General features: G+C 38.9%; 1 protein-coding gene and 1 non-coding gene across 8 annotated transcripts in view; both read left to right on the top strand.

Moving 5' to 3' along the window:
- Positions 1-19490, top strand: part of ubap2 (ubiquitin associated protein 2) — a 120510-nt gene that overhangs the window by 54995 nt on the left and 46025 nt on the right. For 4 of the 7 annotated variants that reach the window (XM_033032046.1, XM_033032024.1, XM_033032035.1 and 1 more), the window contains exons 12-16: positions 4185-4365; positions 4652-4890; positions 14003-14169; positions 15906-16077; positions 17888-17927. In XM_033032046.1, the coding sequence (XP_032887937.1) occupies positions 4185-4365; positions 4652-4890; positions 14003-14169; positions 15906-16077; positions 17888-17927 (799 nt within the window). The remainder of the gene's footprint in view (positions 1-4184; positions 4366-4651; positions 4891-14002; positions 14170-15905; positions 16078-17887; positions 17928-19490) is intronic. The other 3 variants (XM_033032060.1, XM_033032068.1, XM_033032054.1) reach the window with 1 other exon arrangement.
- LOC116983682 lies at positions 5105-5183 on the top strand. Its single transcript, XR_004414785.1, has one exon. It is a non-coding gene; the product is annotated as a small nucleolar RNA SNORD121A (small nucleolar RNA).

Consider the following 19490-nt stretch of genomic DNA (forward strand, 5'->3'; position numbering starts at 1 on the left):
AAGAGGACCTGAAACATCCCTTATCCCTTTGCCTTCGCAGAAGCTACCTGACCTGTTGCGGTCATATAATAATAACCATATAACAATTACAGCACGGAAACAGGCCATCTCGACCCCTCTAGTCCGTGCCGAACACATAATCTCCCCTAGTCCCATATACCTGCGCTCAGACCATAACCCTCCATTCCTTTCCCATCCATATGGTCCTCCAGCATCTTTTTTTTAAACAATGGCAAAGTAATTTATTCCCAACAGGTTAATTTGTGCTGCTCAGATAATCTAACATCTAATGAGAATGCAGATTATTTGCAGCATTATTGAGATGTTTAAGAGAATTATATTTAGCTATTGAGTAATAACATGTATTCATAATAGATTCTAGGCAGCAAGGTATACTTTGAGCATTTGTTATTATTTTATAAATAACACAATTGTCAATAAGAATTGATTTCCCTAATTACAGGGCTTTTTGATTAGTCTGGCTAACTATGTAATGAGATATATATGAGTGATATCTCATTATCTTTGAGCATCCATCATTAATTTTATTATTGAAAACATTCAATGTATTAAGGCTGACTTACCATGAAAGCTAAATTGTTACAACGGTTTGCGTTCAACAAGCAATCTTTGCAGTAGATGGCAGAATGTCATCACTGATATTCTGATGACTGTATGGCCAAATTCCCATTACATACATGACTGTTCGACCAAATGTTACTCTAACTTACATTTACAAGTATGCAGATGACACTACCTAGGAGCTTAGTCGCGTGGTTTCAAAGCGCTCTCATTGTCAGGAAAATGAAGGAGCTGGTTATTAACTTCAGGCAGTGGGGTGAAATTCATGTAGCAGCCTGCATCGTAGATGCTGAAGTGGAGATGGTGAAAAGAATCAAGTTCCTAGGCATAAATATCACCAATAATTTGTCCTAGTTTAATCACATTAAAGCTACATCCAAGAAAGCATGCTATTGTCCCTCCTGAAGGCTAAGGAAATTTTGGCATGTCTAATGGTTCTTACCAATTTCCTCAGATGCACCATAGAATGTATCCTATCGGGGTGCATTAAGGCTTGGTATGGCAACTGCTTTGCCCAAGAGTGCAATAAATTGCAGAGATTTGTGGATGCAGACCAGTCGATAGCACAGATCAGCTTTGACTCCCATCCCAATCTATACTTGATGCTGCCTTGAAGGCAGCCAGCATAATCAAGTAACACTATCACAGATAATTCTCTCTTCACTTTTCCTGACAGGCAAAAGGTAAAAAGCTTGAAAGCATATTTCAAAAGTCTTTTATTGTCACATGTACCAATTAAGATACAGTGATATGCGAATTACCATACAGCCATACGGGGGAAAAAAGCAGCAAGACACACAAATACATAAAAGTTAACCTAAACATCCACCACAGCAGTTTCCCCACATTCCTCACTGTGATGAAAGGCAAAAAAGTCCAACCTTCTTCCATGCTGTTATCAAACTCTTGAATGAACCTTTGTATGCTACGGGTGTATGCCCGATTTACACCACTGCGGCTCTTGCACTTTTTATTTGAATTTTCTCTGTGGCGGTAATGCTTTTTTTCTGCACTGTTTTCTCTCTTTTTGCACAACCAGTTGTGCTCCTGTATGGTTTAATTGTACTTCTATAGTCTGATCTGCCTTGGTAGAATGCAAAACAAAGTTTTTTACTGTATCGATACACATGTCAATAATAACTCAATTCCTTATTCATGTGAATTTCTGAGATTTCCTGAAAGCATTATGTTATATCTGGTATATATTATTTGTGCTAAAGCATAAAGCAAATAAATTGATTTTATAAAATTTTATTTGAGTTTCCTGCGGTTTCGTCAAGGTATCTAATAATTTAGATTATTTTTTAAAATGTTACTGTTTATTCTGTATAATGCCATCTAAATGTACCTTCAGTTAACTTTTTCAGACATGGTTAACCTTAAAGCTTTGATAACGTGGATTTTTTTTTGCGGTTTCTGAGATTGTGATGGAGTTCAGTGGTGCAGTCCAATCTTAATATAGAGAGAAAGTTCAAACTGATTGTATAAGAAGCTATTAAATACCTATTGAAAGAATAGTTAATTGTAGAATTTGCAAATTTTAAGTTGATCCTTTGAATTTAGTTATTAATTCTTAAATTCATGTTGCCCATTTTATTAGAAGCTCACAATATATTTTCTTCAGGAGGCAATGTTTTCTATGCATGTGCACGTAGAATTTGGGTGATCAGACTAGTTGTCTGCCAAAAATACAAATATTTTAGGCTTCTGGACATAAATACTTATTTAATTTATTCAGGTTGTCTAATATTCTGTATTGAATACTTCTTTAGACCTTAAGACTTCTGAAAATCCTTTTATAACTTAAAAATACTTTGGTAGATTGGAACAGATTCCTAAATATTAAAGTAATTGATTTGCAGTTGAGGTAGTTATAGGACTCTTCCCAATGAATTTGTGCATATATGTTCACTTTTTCTCTTTGTGTTTTCAGTCTTGTGACTCAGTGTGTTCATACTCATAACTCACTGCTTTACATTTATAATTTCAATGTAAGACTGCTAATCTATGTACAACATATTTGAAAAAAAATCTGGTCATTTGGCAGCTTTGAAGAAGAAAAAATGATTAACCACTGTAGGCTCAGTAAATGAAGCTTAGTTGAACTGTAGGTTTCTTTAGTTAAACAGTAATTCCATAACAGACTCCATTGTAGTTCTGTTTCCTGAAAAATTCCATCCACCAGCTTGCCTGAAAGTTCCTTATTTCGCTTTTGCGCTTTTTTTTTTTTTCCATTAACCAAAATGGAGAATCATGTAAGGCCTTCCAATGACAATGAAAATAAACTATCCAGGGCAAACTAATTTACCTTTCAAAACAATGAACTTTCTTTCCTGAGCAGATCCTGATAAAAGATTTCATTTACTGAGGGAACTAACTTTAAATGGAAAATGGGCGCTTCAATGTTTGTACCTTTTTATACCGCAAATGTGTGAGATGAAGGGATTGTAGTTCCTCTTTTTACCCCTACCCACTTGGTAACAGTGTTCTACAAAGTGAAAAGTTGCTGTACTTGACAATCGTCTTGGGAATCATTTGTTTTAATTTTCTCAGGCAATTGATGGAAAATTCTTTGATAATTTGTTCAGTTACTATTTAACTGCAAAATTTGAGTTTGGGAAACAAAGAAATATGAAAAGGACGTTGAAACTGAATTCTCAATTAGATGTATAAACTGATTGTTTGAAAGTCATGAAGCATATTTTTAGAACTCTTTGATGCTAAGCTACGTGTATTTTACAATGGTGAGGTTAAATTTGAATATTATTTGAACACCAGCATTGGCTTGAACTACCTGTATTAACAAAACAAGCAGTAATTTGGGACCTTTTTAAAAAATGTTTCAAAATTGTCCCTTTTTCTACTGCCTAGAGTGGCGTTTGGATTCTCTGTCATCTGAGGATTATAGTACTCCAGAAAAATGAAACATTTTAATCAGTTATGAAGTAATCACTGAGTTAAATGCCCCATTATGAGTAGTTAGTTTTGGGGCAACTGAAGAAGTGAAAAATAATTTCTCTGAAGTCAAATCCAAGTGCAATTGAAGTACCATTCTGGGAGTGGAAACATAATTCCTAGTATTTGAATTTTAACATTGATGTGGACTTTTTGTGCATTTAAATTGTGTGGGAGAAAGTTTGTAATCAACTATTTATCCAGGCCAATGCATTTTGTTGTTCAGCAATAACTAAACTAATCTGTGCCAGTCTTAATTCATGTTTTGCATTTATCCTGACATTTGTAGAGGTTTTTCTTTCTTGGATATTTTATGGAAATATCCAATAAGAATTTGAATACTTAACCTGGTTTAGTGTTCAATTTTTCTCTCATCTGCAGTGATTTTCAGTGAGGAAATACTGGATATGGCTATTGTACTTGTACAGTACACCATTTTTATTAAATTGTAATTAAGCACACAAAGTTGAATGAACTAAAATGAAATGATAACTGGATGTTTAATGTTGCAAAGAAATCTTTGGAATAGCTTGTAAAGAAAGTTCTTGTTACCTTAAATATCTGGCAAAAACTGAGAATTGCGTGTGTAGACTATTAACATTCTTTGCATTTCATGATTCTTAAAGTGTTTCACTTTTTATATACAGACACACAAATTTGGAGAGCTTTCTGTTACAAAGACTGGTAATGCTTCAGGATTACAACTAATTGACCAATTGAAGCCCCCTGGTGTGGTGGAATTGGCTGCACAAAGCACAGAACAAAGTAATAAGAAGCATTCTTGGGAAACAAAATCAACATCACAGTCAACAGTCCTAAGCCATTTTGGTCAGTATTCTAATTCATTAACAAATTATGATAAAGTGTTTATACTATTGTTTAGTGTATTCTTGTTTGTTTTTAATTTGTGTACATTCTTAAATTTTCAGTTGTTTATGGTTGTCGGCGCTAAAGCTAAGAATAGTCTTAACACAGCAGAAATGTTGCCATTTAGATGAAAGATTGACCTGAGAATTGTGTAAATGTGCATTTAAGGAAAATGGTAATTGGTCAAACTGGTAACATAATAAGTTCATGAAATTGATTTTAAAGTAATACTTTGGACATCTTTCAGACTTGAAAATACAACCTGATCCTTCACCTATTCTGAGCCAGATAACCCAACAACAAGAGCAATCTGTATTGGATTCCTTTCCTTCCCAAATCAAGTTAAGAGAACCACCTTCAGTTGTTTGTTCTACTGCTAAAGTGATGCAACTATTGCCAATGTCTGCAGATACTCGGATAACCAATGTGCCACAGACACAGCAAAAACAACTTAAAACACAAAAGCGGAAGATACCACCTTCTAAAGTAAGTTGCTGACCATGCCATATTTGTGAGTGCTATATTTGACTGGGTTGCCTCAAAAAAATCTTCATCTCAGTCACTTTTTACACAAATAAACATTTTGTGAGGAAGCAAATTGTGCTTTTAGTAATAGTACACGGGGGAATATTATTACCTATATCCTATATCTTGAGGACGTCGAAAGCAAGAATTTAGTTAATTATTATGTAATGGGAGTAACCAAGAAACAATGATGTCCAAGTTCAAGCACATATCTGAACATCCTGATGTGAATCACTTTTCTGAGTTTCTTGGTTACCTTGTGGATAACAGTGTCATGGTGATATCATTTATGGGTCAGGTGGTAGTACTTGTCTCCATATCAGATGGTTGAAACTCTAGGCCATTTTTGAATGACTTGACACTTTTGTATGTATTTATATGGATTGGTTCAGTACCAGTAATTAGGAGACCATGAAGCGTTTGGAAAGACAATTAAATAGGCAATGCATAGAAGGATACAGTCCTAATGAGGGCAAATAAGATTAGAGCAAAAGGCTGATGTGGACAATCCATTTCTGTGCTGTGGGATTCTGACAGGATTTAACGTTTTGAACCCTAGACCATGAGAACTGGAGCCAAGTATCCAAGGAGAAACCATAATGCTGGGAATATTGCAAGTCCTGGATGGGTAGTATAGAAAAATAGGGTGCTTACTAATGGCGAGCCAGCACCGCCATTCAATATGATCACGGTTGATCATTTAAAATCAGTACCCTGTTCCTGCTTTTTCCCCGTATCCCTTAATTCATTTAGCTCTAAGAGCTAAATCTAACTCTTTGTAAGCATCCAGTGAATTGGCCTCCACTGCCTTCTGTGGCAGAGAATCCCACAGATTCACTACTCTCTGGGTGAAGAAGTTTTCCCTCATATCAGGCCTAAATGGCCTATCCCTTATTCTTAAACTGTGACCTCTGGTTCTGGACTCCCCCAACATCAGGAACATTTTTCCCACATCTAGCTGTCCAATCATTTAAGAATTTTACATGTTTCTATAAGATCCCCTCTCATATTTCTAAATTCCAGTGAATACAAGCCCAGTCGACCCATTTCATCATATATCAGTCCTGCTTTCCTGGGAATTAACCTGGTGAACCAATGCTGCACTCCCTCAATAGCAATAATGTCCTTCCTCAAATTAGGAGACCAAAATTGCACACAAATCCCCTTGTTTTCTCTCTTCCTCCTTGCTTAAAAAGTGGGGTTTCATTGGCTCCCCTTCAGTCCACAGGAACTGATCCAGAGTCAAGAGAACATTGGAAAATGATCACCAATGCATCCATAATTTCTAGGACCACCTCATTGAGTACTCTGGGATGCAGACAATCAGGCCCTGGGGATTTATCTGCCTTCAGTCCCAATAGTTTACCTAACACCATTTCCCTTCAGTTCCTCCCTCCCGCTAGATCCTCAGTCCCCCAGTATTTCTGGGAGATTATTTGCGTCTTCCTTAGTGAAGACAGAAACAAAGTACTTATTTAAGTGTTCTGGCATTTCCTTGTTTCCCATTGTCAAAGTCAATGACTTTGGTCTGCGGCTAGAAGCTCCGCAGACCACAGTCCCATGATGCCAAAGTCACAAGGTCAGCGATTGTAGCACTCCTCTCTGGCGACCCCCAGCAAGGGTTCGCCCGCTCCGCGATGGAAAGTCCACGCTGCGCCTGCTGCCGATGCTCCGGGCCCAACTCCGGGAACGGCCGCTTCAATCCATGCTGTTAGGCCGCGAGGGAGGCGACATAGAAAAAGTCGCCTCTCCGTGGAGGAGGCGACCGAAAACGGTTCCCCCCTTTCCCCTCCCCACCAACCCCACACAAGACACACCGAGACACCCAAACCAACATTAAACACACCAAAAAAAATAACGAATGCACTGCTGGCTATAAATTCACCTATAAATTCTGATTGTAAGGGACCTACATTTGTCTTTGTACCCAGGAGCTGGACTAAAGGTAACTGTGCCTCTTATAAAAGTGTGAATTTAGCATAATGAGTATGGCAGTGCATCCTTATTTGGCCTGTGCTGCCGCAGCCAAGAAATTTCCAATCCCAGCCTAGATGAAATTGATTGTTGAACAACATTTCAATGGTGTGGTCATGAGGAATAGGAGTAGAATTAAACCATTCAACCCATCAAGTCTACTCTGCCATTCAATCATGGCTGATCTGTCTCTTCCTCCTAACCCCATTCTCTTGCCTTCTCCCCATAACCTCTGACACCTGTACTAATCAAGAATCTATCTATCTCTGCCTTAAAAATATCTACTGACTTGGCCTCTACAGCCTTGTGTTTCAAAGAATTCCACAGATTCATCGCCCACTGACTAAAGACATTTCTCCTCACCTCCTTCCTAAAAGAACGTCCTTTAAATCTGAGGCTATGACCTCTAGGCCTAGGCTCCCACTAATGGAAACATTCTCTCCGCATCCACTCTATCCAAGCCTTTCACTATTTTGTATGTTTCAATGAGGTCCCCCCTCATTCTTCTAAACTCCAGCGAGTACAGGCCCAATGCGAACAAACGCTCATCATATGTTAACCCACTCATTCCTGGGATCATTGTTGTAAATCTCCTCTAGACCCTCTCAAGAGCCAGCACATCCTACCTCAGATATGGTGCCCAAAATTGCTCACAATATTCCAAATGCCGCCTTACCAGGGCCTTGTAGAGCCTCAACAGTACATCGCTGTTTTTGTATACAAGCCCTCTTGAAATAAATGTTAGTCTTGAGTTTGTTTTGAGATGTGTGTGGCAGGAGCAGCATGGCATGGTGGAACAGCATAGTTTCATAACTATATAGCACAGAAACAAACTCTTCAGCTCAACTTGCCGATGCAGACCAGTATGCCTAATTGATCTAGTCCCACTTGCCTGTGCTTGGCCCATATCCTTCCAAACCTTTCCTATCCATATACCTATTTGTATCTTTTAATTGTTGTTATTGTACCGGCCTCCACCACTCTATCAGCTAATTCTATCTACGCACCAACATCTATGTACAAAAAAAAAGGTTACCCTTTGGGTCACTTTTTAATCTTTCCTCTCTCCTCTTAAAACCAGGCCCTCTAGTTTTAGAGTCCCCTACCCTGGGGAAAAACACTAGCTTATCATGTTATCTCTGCCCCTTGTGATATTATATACAAAGTAATATTTAATATATAGAGTAGCCCTCTGCCTTCTTTTCTCCATGGGGTAAAAAAAAATACAGCCTATCCGGTCTTCCATAACTCAAACCTTCCAGGCCTGGTAACATCCTCGTAAATCTGTTTGTGCAGTCTTTCCAGCTTAATAACATCCTATAGCAGGGCAACCAGTACTCCAAATGTTGCCTTACCAACAGCTTGTACAGCTACAATAAGACGTCCCAGTTCCTCTATTTAATGCGCTGACTGATGATGGCAAACATGCCAAACACCTTCACCATAATAGACAGTTAAAAAGGTACGGCATAGAAGGATACAGTCCTAATGGGGGGGAAATGGGATTAGAGCAGATATAGAGCAATAGGTGGTTGTGTAGTAGGCCCAATAATCAACTTCTGACAGAATTTAATATTTTGAAACCATGAGACCCAAGCTGTCCAACTGTGCTGCCACCTTCTTGGAACTATGTATCTGCGCCACTGAGTCTCTGTTCTACAACATATCCCAGGGCCCTGCCATTTACTGTGCCGTGCTTTGTCCTACAAAAATGCAACACCTTGCATTTACTTGACTTAAACTACCATCTGCCATTCCACAAGCCATTGGCTCAGTTGATGAATATCCTGTTGTAATCATAGATAATCACCTTTGCTATCAACTATACCACCAATTTTAATGCGATCTGCAAACTTACTAACCATACCACCTAACTCATCATATCATTTATATAATCCATATCTTTAAATTAATATAAATCACGAATGACTCTGGACCTAGCACCGATCCCTGTGGAAGACCACTTGTTACAGGCCTCTAATCTGAAAAACAACTGTTTCCCATGTGATCTAACCTTCCAGACCAGCCTACCATTCTACTCTTCGATGAAGACCTTGCTAACTTTCAAGTAGACGGTGTGCACCACCTTTCCCTTATTAATTCTATCAGTCTCCTCTTCAAAAATCACATCAAATTTATGAGTCATGATTTCACATGCACAAAGCCATGCTAAGTATCTCAAATCAGTCCTTGCCTTTCCAAACGGTTGTAGATCCTGTCTCTCAGAATCCCCTCCAGTTACTTATCCAGCACCACATGTAAGGCTCACAGATTTGTAATCTCAAGTTTTTCTTTGTAGCTTTTCTCAAATAGAAGCCTAGCATTAGCCATCCTCCAGTCTTTCCACGCTTGGCAGTCAATGATGTCCCCCAATCTCTTCTCTAGCTTCCCATAATGTTTTAGAGAATCCACAAATCTGTCCTCATCAATGGGTTGATGGTGGAGAGAGTCAACTCCAAGTACCTGGGCATGCATATCTCTGAAGATCTGTCCTGGACCCAGCACATTGATGTAATCATAAAGTAATCTATCAATGCCTCTACCTCCTTAGAATGTTGCGTACATTTGGTATGTCGACAAATATTCACTTGAACTCTTACAGGTAGAGAGCATATTGGCTGGTTGCATTAGTGCCCAGTTGGGTATTATCCACTATGTTGGGGTTTTTTTATTGTACCTTTTTTTTTAATTGGTGTACGGTGTTATCTATTGAGTACTGTGTTTATAAACCTGTTGTGCTGCTGCAAGTGAGAATTTAATTGTTCCATTTTGGTACATATGACAATTAAACACTCTTGACTCTTGAGTGTGCCTTCAGTGGGATTGGAGGAAGTACCTCAACGCCATTTTCTCTGGGGAAATTTGGGGTGTGTCATTGATGCTGACCTCAGCAACTATTGCCAACTGTTATAAAATAATACAAAAATAATTAGGCCACAATGACTGTTTAAAAAGAGATGAAAGAAAATGACATAATTTAGCAACTTGCTGGCTATGTTTGAAGGTTAATTATTAGCATGCTTTAAGAATTTTTTGACGGTGCAAATTAACTGATTACTGTTTATGTGACAGTGTCATAAGTGACATAATAAATCCACCTTTTTCCATCTCCAAAGTTGGACCCTTGAAGACTGAAAAAGGTGAATTTATTATGGGGAACAAGGAAATGGCAGATGTGTTGAACAGGCACTTTGGATCTGTCTTCACTAAGGAGGACACAAACAATCTTCCTGATATAGTAGTGGCTAGAGGATCTGGGGTGAAGGAGGAACTGAAGGAAATCCACATTAGGCAGGAAATGGTGTTGGATAGACTGATGGGACTGAAGGCTGATAAATCCCCAGGGCCTGATGGTCTGCATCCCAGGGTACTTAAGGAAGTGGCTCTAGAAATCGTGGATGCATTGGTGATAATTTTCCAATGTTCTATAGACTCGGGATCAGTTCCTGTGGATTGGAGGGTAGCTAATGTTATCCCACTTTTTAAGAAAGGCGGGAGAGAGAAAACGGAATTATAGACCAGTTAGCCTGACATCGGTGGTGGGGAAGATGCTGGAGTCAATTATAAAAGATGAGATAACCGAACATTTGGATAGCAGTAACAGGATCGGTCCGAGTCAGCATGGATTTACGAAGGGGAAATCATGCTTGACCAATCTTCTGGAATTTTTTGAAGATGTAACTAGGAAAATGGGCAAGGGAGAGCCAGTGGATGTAGTGTACCAGGACTTTCAGAAAACATTCATAGCAAAAGGATTTGAGTATAGGAGCAGGGAGGTTCTACTGCAGTTGTACAGGGTCTTGGTGAGACCACACCTGGAGTATTGCGTACAGTTTTGGTCTCCAAATCTGAGGAAGGACATTATTGCCATAGAGGGAGTGCAGAGAAGGTTCACCAGACTGATTCCTGGGATGTCAGGACTGTCTTATGAAGAAAGACTGGATAGACTTGGTTTATACTCTCTAGAATTTAGGAGATTGAGAGGGGATCTTATAGAAACTTACAAAATTCTTAAGGGGTTGGACAGGCTAGATGCAGGAAGATTGCTCCCGATGTTGGGGAAGTCCAGGACAAGGGGTCACAGCTTAAGGATAAGGGGGAAATCCTTTAAAACCGAGATGAGAAGAACTTTTTTCACACAGAGAGTGGTGAATCTCTGGAACTCCCTGCCACAGAGGGTAGTCGAGGCCAGTTCATTGGCTATATTTAAGAGGGAGTTAGATGTGGCCCTTGTGGCTAAGGGGATCAGAGGGTATGGAGAGAAGGCAGGTACGGGATACTGAGTTGGATGATCAGCCATGATCATATTGAATGGCGGTGCAGGCTCGAAGGGCCGAATGGCCTACTCCTGCACCTAATTTCTATGTTTCTATGTTTCTATGTTTCTATTTGATAAGGTCCCACATAGGAGATTACTGAGCAAAATTAGGGCACATGGTATTGGGGGTAGAGTGCTGACATGGATAGAGAAGTGGTTGGCAGACAGGAAACAAAGAGTAGGGATTAACGGGTCGCTTTCAGAATGGCAGGCAGTGACTAGTGGGGTACCGCAAGGCTCGGTGCTGGGACCGCAGCTATTTACAATATACATAAATGATTTGGATGAAGGGATTCAAAGTAACATTAGCAAATTTGCAGATGACACAAAGCTGGGTGGCAGTGTAAACTGTGAGGAGGATGCTACGAGAATGCAGGGTGACTTGGACAGCTTGGGGGAGTGGGCAGATGCATGGCAGATGAAGTTTAATGCGGATAAATGTGAGGTTATCCGCTTTGATAGCAAAAACAGGAAGGCAGATTACTATATAAATGGTGTCAAGTTGGGAAAAGGGGGAGTACAACGTGATCTGGGGGTCCTTGTATATCAGTCTATGAAAGTAAGCATGCAGGTACAGCAGGCAGTGAAGAAAGCGAATGGCATGTTGGCCTTTATAACAAGAGGAATCGAATATAGGAGCAAAGAGGTCCCTCTGCAGTTGTAGTGAGACCACACCTGGAGTATTGTGTGCAGTTTTGGTCCCCTAATTTGAGGAAGGACATTGTTGCTATTGAGGGAGTGCAGCGAAGGTTTACAAGGTTAATTCCCGGGATGGCGGGACTGTCATATGCTGAGAGAATGGTGCAGCTGGGCTTGTGCACTCTGGAGTTTAGAAGTATGAGAGGGGATCTCATTGAAACATAGAAACATAGAAAATAGGTGCTGGAGTAGGCCATTCGGCCCTTCGAGCCAGCACCGCCATTCAGTATGATCATGGCTGATCATCCAACTCGGTATCCTGTACCTGCCTTCTCTGCCACAAGGGCCACATCTAACTCCCTCTGAAATATAGCCAATGAACTGGCCTCAACTACTTTCTGTGGCAGAGAATTCCACAGATTCACCACTCTCTGTGTGAATTTTTTTTTTCTCATCTCAGTCCTAAAAGACTTCCCCCTTATCCTTAAACTGTGACCCCTTGTTCTGGACTTCCCCGACATCGGGAACAATCTTCCTGCATCTAGCCTGTCCAACCCCTTAAGAATTTTGTACGTTTCTATAAGATCCCCCCTCAATCTTCTAAATTCTAGCGAGTACAAGCCAAGTCTATCCAGTCTTTCATATGAAAGTCCTGCCATCCCAGGAATCAGTCTGTGCTCCCTCTATGGCAAGAATGTCTTTCCTCAGATTAGGAGACCAAAACTGTACGCAATACTCCAGGTGTGGTCTCACCAAGGCCCTGGACAACTGCAGTAGAACCTCCCTGCTCCTATACTCAAATCCTTTTGCTATGAATGCTAACATACCACTCGCTTTCTTCACTGCCTGCTGCACCTGCATGCCTACTTTCAATGAGTGGTGTACCATGACACCCAGGTCTCGTTGCATCTCCCCTTTTCCTAATCAGCCACCATTCAGATAAAAGTCTGCATTCCTGTTCTTGCCACCAAAGTGGATAACCTCACATTTATCCACATTATACTGCATCTGCCATGCATTTGCCCACTCACCCAACCTATCCAAGTCACCTTGCAGCCTCCTAGCATCCTCCTCACAGCTAACACTGCCCACCAGCTTCGTGTCATCCGCAAACTTGGAGATGTTGCATTCAATTCCCTCGTCCAAATCATTAATATCTATTGTAAATAGCTGGGGTCCCAGCACTGAGCCTTGCGGTAGCCCACTTGTCACTGCCTGCCATTCTAAAAAGGACCCGTTTACTCCTGCTCTTTGCATACATATAACGACATATAAGATTGTTAAGGGTTTGGACACACTAGAGGCAGGAAACATGTTCCCGATGTTGGGGGAGTCTAGAACCAGGTGCCACAGTTTAAGAATAAGGAGTAAGCCATTTAGAACGGAGACGAGGAAACTCTTTATCTCACAGAGAGTGGTGACTCTCTGGATGCTTTCAAGAGATAGGGTTCTTGAAGATAGCGGAGTCAGGGGATATGGGGAGAAGGCAGGAACGGGGTACTGATTGGGGATGATCAGCCATGATCACATTGAATGGCGGTGCTGGCTCGAAGCACCGAATGGCCTACTCCTGCACCTATTGTCTATTGTAATCAATTCTATTCTTGAGTAAATATGATTGCAGGACTGAACTTAAAGACTTACTTTTACTCATGATATGACATTCAGAGCTTTTAATTTAAATTGCTGCCATTTTCATTCGTAATTGAAGCAGATTGAATGCATCCGTATTCAAAAATAGACATTGCCTTGGCCTCTTTGGTCGATTGGCTTTGATGTTCAATAGCTTGCAAGAATACCAGTTTAGATTTTAAATGTGCATACCGGTTAAGTTTAGATTTTCGTTTACCACAATTATATGCCAGTCTTAAAATAGACCAATAGATTGTACGGTAAGCCATTATTAAGGTATTTACTTAAGGCAAATAGTTTGATTGAGCAGCACGAATGGGATGATTTATCTCCCTGTGCCATGAGATACAATTGCTTATAGCCCGTGGAGAAATAATGCATCATTGAATGACAGATCTTTCCTTCATTTTTCATATTTGACTAAACAATGCATGTGTTCACACAGACATTCCAATTTTTGGTTCCAAAGGCACTTGCGTTTGAAATCCTGCATTTTCTGTTTCTGCTTAGATTCCTGCATCGGCTGTTGAAATGCCAGGATCTACTGAAATTTCTGGATTGAATGTTCAGTTTGGAGCCTTGGAATTTGGATCAGAACCATCTCTGACAGAGTTTCAAACGGGAAGCACAGAGGCCATCAGTCAAACACAAAGCCATTTGTTCTCAAATTCTGCAACGTAAGCTCTCATCCCCTTCTTCCCCAGCTTCAACTATCACAAGGTATCAATGTCACAGTTGCTTTCATTGAAAGCATCACTTGGATGTTTCTGTGTAAAGAAACATTAGATAAAAGTCATCCTACAGTTACATTCTAGACACTCGGAAGTATCCTTAAATAGCATTGGCCAAGATTGGTTGCAAAAAGGCTGGCAGACGTTAGATGAGTTGAGTGAGTATTTTAGTATTGGGGCGACAACGGGAGCTTTTAGAAGGCGGCTGTTAGATTGGTTGAGTGATTTAAATTGGCAAATTGAGAAGCCAATAAAAAGAAGCCAAGGTGTGTAGCCCTGATGTACCTGGGTAAAATTGGGCCGAAGGGCTCCTTTCCATGCTGTTTGACTCCATGGCTCCATGATTAAGATCAGCGAGGGGAAGGTATACCTGGCGATGCTGCTAGTTGGGAGAAATTTAAATATATAGAAACTATGTATAGCAATGTTACAAAATTTTGAGATTTAAAAAATCAAGTCTGTAATTTATCCCATCAGATAAAGCATAAAAATAAGTTTAATTTGACACCTAATTCACTTTCATATCTCAAGTATTTAAAAAGTTATGGCTATTTTCATACTCGGAAATTAGCATCTTGTTCCCTATTGATTTTCTATGGACATAACAAAAAAGCTGTGATCGTGTGCAGTCAAAAGCCCATAACCTTCTTAAAAATTAAGAGAACTGAATGAAATTTTCAGTTATCGTAGATTGAACCATTCTGAAACAAATATAAAATAATCTTACTTGGATGACCTGAAATTAAAGCATATAATTAGTTAGTTACCCAAGTGTAGCTAATTTCAAACTTCAATTACTAGATCTAAACATCTATCCATTTCTTAATAAATGATTAACATTTTTAAATAGCCTAAGTGTCCAAATAATATTCATAAATAATTCCCAATAAAACATGATTTTTAAACCTAATTTACATTAATTTATAGGCCAAATGGAAGGAATTTAGTGTTCAATTGCTGTAAATAAATGCCCATTTAAATCAGCTTTCTAGTGGGATCCTGTGAACGCGCTGGTTTAGAACGTTCACATTGCGCTAGATTTGTGCCCTCAAATGCCCAGAAAAATACTGCGGGATATAATGGGCCCAAAATGAGCTACTCGCAATATTAAACTTTGTATAAAGGGATCTTAAGAAGCCCTTTTTAATGTAAAAATAAGCAGCATACCTTCTGTTATTTGCTCTATGCGACCCTGACAGCTGCCGGTGGTCGCGGGTTTAGAGATTGATTTTTAAACTACTATAACTATTATACGAGGCCTTTAAAACTAATAATAGCTTTTGCGACGGGGTCTTCCAGCGATTTTTCGTTAATAATTAACTAGGCTGAACATCTTCAATTTGAACAGCCTAGAGAAAATCGCGTTTTAAACCCGCCCCCCTCTAAACGGCGCCAAAATCGCGCACACCCGCAGCGACAGATTTTCAGCGACGCTTCAGGTAGGCTTTGCAACATACCTACTATGTATAAATATGTAGCACTGTTGGAATAAAATGTAGGGATCAAATTCTATAATTATACTGGTTACACTACATGTGTACTGAATGGGAATCCAACTACTTAAATCTCTCGATCAGTTCACTTTCAGAAATAGCTATGTTTATGGGTGTAATTGTAAATTGCTGCGTTACATTCTGCTCTATTTATATTGATTTAATGTTGCAATTTTTATTGATATCCAGTGCAGTTCAAGAATCAATAAACCCATCTGTCATCACCTCTCCCAGTTCAACGGTTGCTCAGAGCACTCCAGAGCATTCAACATTGGATCAGAATTCTGCACATGGAATGCCATATCAAAACTCCTTGGATACAACTCCTCAAAAGAAAGCTTCTTTGCAGGCGAGTATTAAAGTAAGCATTTAAAGTACTCATTTGCGTTCATGGTCTTTTAAGGGCTGTAAAGCTCTTTGTTCTTGGCAGAAGAAAATTCACTCTGGACAAGGTTTCAGATACCGAGCATTGCAAATGAGGGAGAAGATGATGGGAAAATATACTAAGATTTAACTGAGAAAAGTTGGAATTGGGCTTAAGTGGAACATGAATCTTCACCATGGACTGGTGGGGCTGAAGGGCCTGTTTCAGTTCTATATATCCTGTGAAAAATCTGACTGTTGTATTGTGGTAGGCTTCAATCCACGATTCACAAAACAAGCTGCTGATGACAACGTTAATACAATGTGGAAGGTTCCTTGGAATGGTTATTTAAAGGGAGAACATTTTCACATGAGGAAGAGGATAGTGCATTATTAGATAGGAAATAGAGTTATAAAGGAATATAGTAAATGAACAGTGATAGATAATTTGGGTTCAAAACTTCCATATGGAGGAATGATGGCCCTGGAGATAATGATAATATGAAGATGAAATAGGAAAGAATCAGGTATGGAATATAGTTGAAAATCTAGCAAATTTCAGAATATGGATTTGAATTGAAATAGAGTTTAAAGCGTGTCAGAAAATATTACAGGCTAACTTAAGGGGAATCACAAAAATCTTTGTAAACTTAGTGTGGTGGGAAGGGGAATGTGAAAATAGGGATGACAGACTGATTAGAGATAATCTCTCCGGTATCAGACCGAGGGACTTGCATCTTCACAATTAACATTGCCATGAAGGTGGCAAGACATGTGGCATGCAAACAAAATTGCAAAGCCAGCCTATTCAGCAACTTATTTCAAGGTTAACAAGCAATTTGATCAAAACGAGAAGCATACAATGTTATTGAGAGAAGTTGCACTGTATACTGCATCCTAGGTCAGTTACTTTAGATGCAGTTTCAGCCAGCGTAACTGACCACAGGATTTCTAATGGCATATAAGCCTGGAGAGTTCATACAGTTGACAAAGTCTGAATTTGTGTAAACAGGTCAGTGATCTAAATTGCTAATGCTGGTTGGTAACCAACAAAGCAGAAAGGAAGGTATATGAAACTTGATAATGTTGCATGCAGCAAAAATGTTTTTTAATGATTTTGAATGTGGCAGTGATGGTTTGTGAAAGACAACTTGTTTTCACTAAATGATTCCCATTTTAATTACTTATGTAGAATACTTGAGGCAGCATTTATTACCCTCTTTGAGATTTTGAAACCTAGAATTTGCCTATTAAGAACAAGATTTACACTTTGCAACTTCACTGCAGTTTGGATCCGTACAAGGTTACATAATTGCTTTTTGCTCGTTTTCCTATGTATCTATTTAAGTACAACAGCCTGGTTCCATACCAAGTATAATGGATGCCAAATAAGTAGTACTTAAATAGTTCTTAATCCTGGGCATTTTGTGATGCAAGATGAGAAAAGATTTCATTCTTCTCTGTAACCTTAAATTTGCTCCACTTAAACAGAAAATTTAGTTACAAACTAGGTGATGGTGTGAAAGGTGAGGATATTAGAAAAGGCCGATAGGCCAGTGAGCCTGTGGCATCTGCATGTCAAAGGTGTGATGCAATGGGGTCATTGATAGTACAAGACAAAAGAGGGTGGTAGTGGGACAGGTAAGAAACTAATTCTGCCCAACCTGAGTGTATTCTACTTTCTGTTTTAATTTCAGAGTGCCATCATCTGCAGTACTTTGCTTTTGTTTTAGATGAACAGCAGATAGTTTGTTCCATGACTAAGAGATCCTTAATTGCAGTCAGACATTTCTATCTTGCATTTACAGAACAGCTACAATGGTCTTGGCGAACAACAGGCACTAGAAGGTGAGTCGTCAAAAAGTCAACATTACCAGTGTATGTTTGTCATTTGACTAGAAAGTTAAAATTTGTATTTAATTTATGCAGCGACTATAGACTCATAAATCAGAGTTGGGTAGATATCTTATTTAAGGCAATCCAGAGCCAAGATTTTAAATTTGAGTAAATTGAGATACACTCCCAAACTACAAGGATGATCATCATTTTAACCTATTGTAACAGTATTCTGTATAAGTGTATACTGATAACTATATTTTGTAAGTAATATGTTGGCAACAACACAGCTAAATAATACTGTCTTTCCTCTTAATCTTTGAGACCATTTCAAATTAATTTCCTGTGTCTTTGGCTCAGAATTTGCGAAGGAAAATAATCACAGGCTTTCAGCGCTAGTTGTCATTCCGGATGAAGCCTGACAGCAACTTGCGGAGTATGTTTGAGCGTAATCAAGTGCAGAAATTCTGAATTTGCTACCAGTAATTCACCAAAGCAGTTTCACTTTATGAAATATTCATTGCCTAAAAATACTCAATAAATATCACTTGTTTAATTTTAATGGTGTACCAAGTTATAATTCGTGCTAAATTCTTTCTGGTCCTGTGTTTTATTCCAATTTTTCAAAAATAATTATTTCAAAATTGTAAAGATTGTAACTTTTAACAGTTCAATTTCCTGGCATTTTCCATGAGCTGCATGTCTGCCCCACTCATTATTTTGGCACTTTGCAAAATGCGTAAACTTTTGTGAAACATTGCTTAATTCTTCTTTTAAGTTAATTGTCACACTGAATTGAGCATTGTTCAACATGTTTTTTTTTAATACTGGTATATTGATGCGATCTGGCATCTTATTTCATTTTTTAATTGCAATTGAATTTCACCCTTGCAGCCATATTTAATGTAATTTTTGTGGTAGATTGCACAACAGAAAATAATGTTAACACGTCCCTTGGTTAATCAGGTATTGACCCTAACGATTTGCATTTACTTGCCTGTTAAATTAGACAATTGCGATCTTTCATGAAACTATTGAGCGAGGCTAAATTGGAATATAAAATCGTAATTTGCTGCTAATTTTTTTAAAGCCTAATAATACATTTCTACGGCAATTATTCTGCCATACATTTTATGGTATGCCCTTGCAATGTTTTCAATATAGTTAAGTTTTTTTAGGTAGGCATTGAACATTTAGAGACTCTTCCACTTGCAAGTGCATCTACCTTGGAACATAATAATTCTGGAGATTAAACTGCAACAGCTGTTGATAGACACCATGATTGTAGCATTTTGGCACTTACAATCTAGATTCTGCATGTGTCTCCATCTGTAAATATTGCCAGCAATGTGACATACCTCTATTTAAAAAAAACACCAGATGAAGCATAGTAAAGTTCTTTGGGACATACACTCCTCACCATGTGCATCCTTTTGCAAATTTGTTGATTCAAGAATACACTTGGATATAATGTCAATATACATGTCGCAGAGCTACCTTTTATTATCACACCATTATGTATTTAGTACATTAGAACAATGGTACTTTCTCAAGTCTCTGACGCGATTTGGCATG

Source organism: Amblyraja radiata, chromosome 1, assembly GCF_010909765.2.
Source record: "Amblyraja radiata isolate CabotCenter1 chromosome 1, sAmbRad1.1.pri, whole genome shotgun sequence".
In the NCBI taxonomy this organism is placed as follows: Eukaryota; Metazoa; Chordata; class Chondrichthyes; order Rajiformes; family Rajidae; genus Amblyraja; species Amblyraja radiata.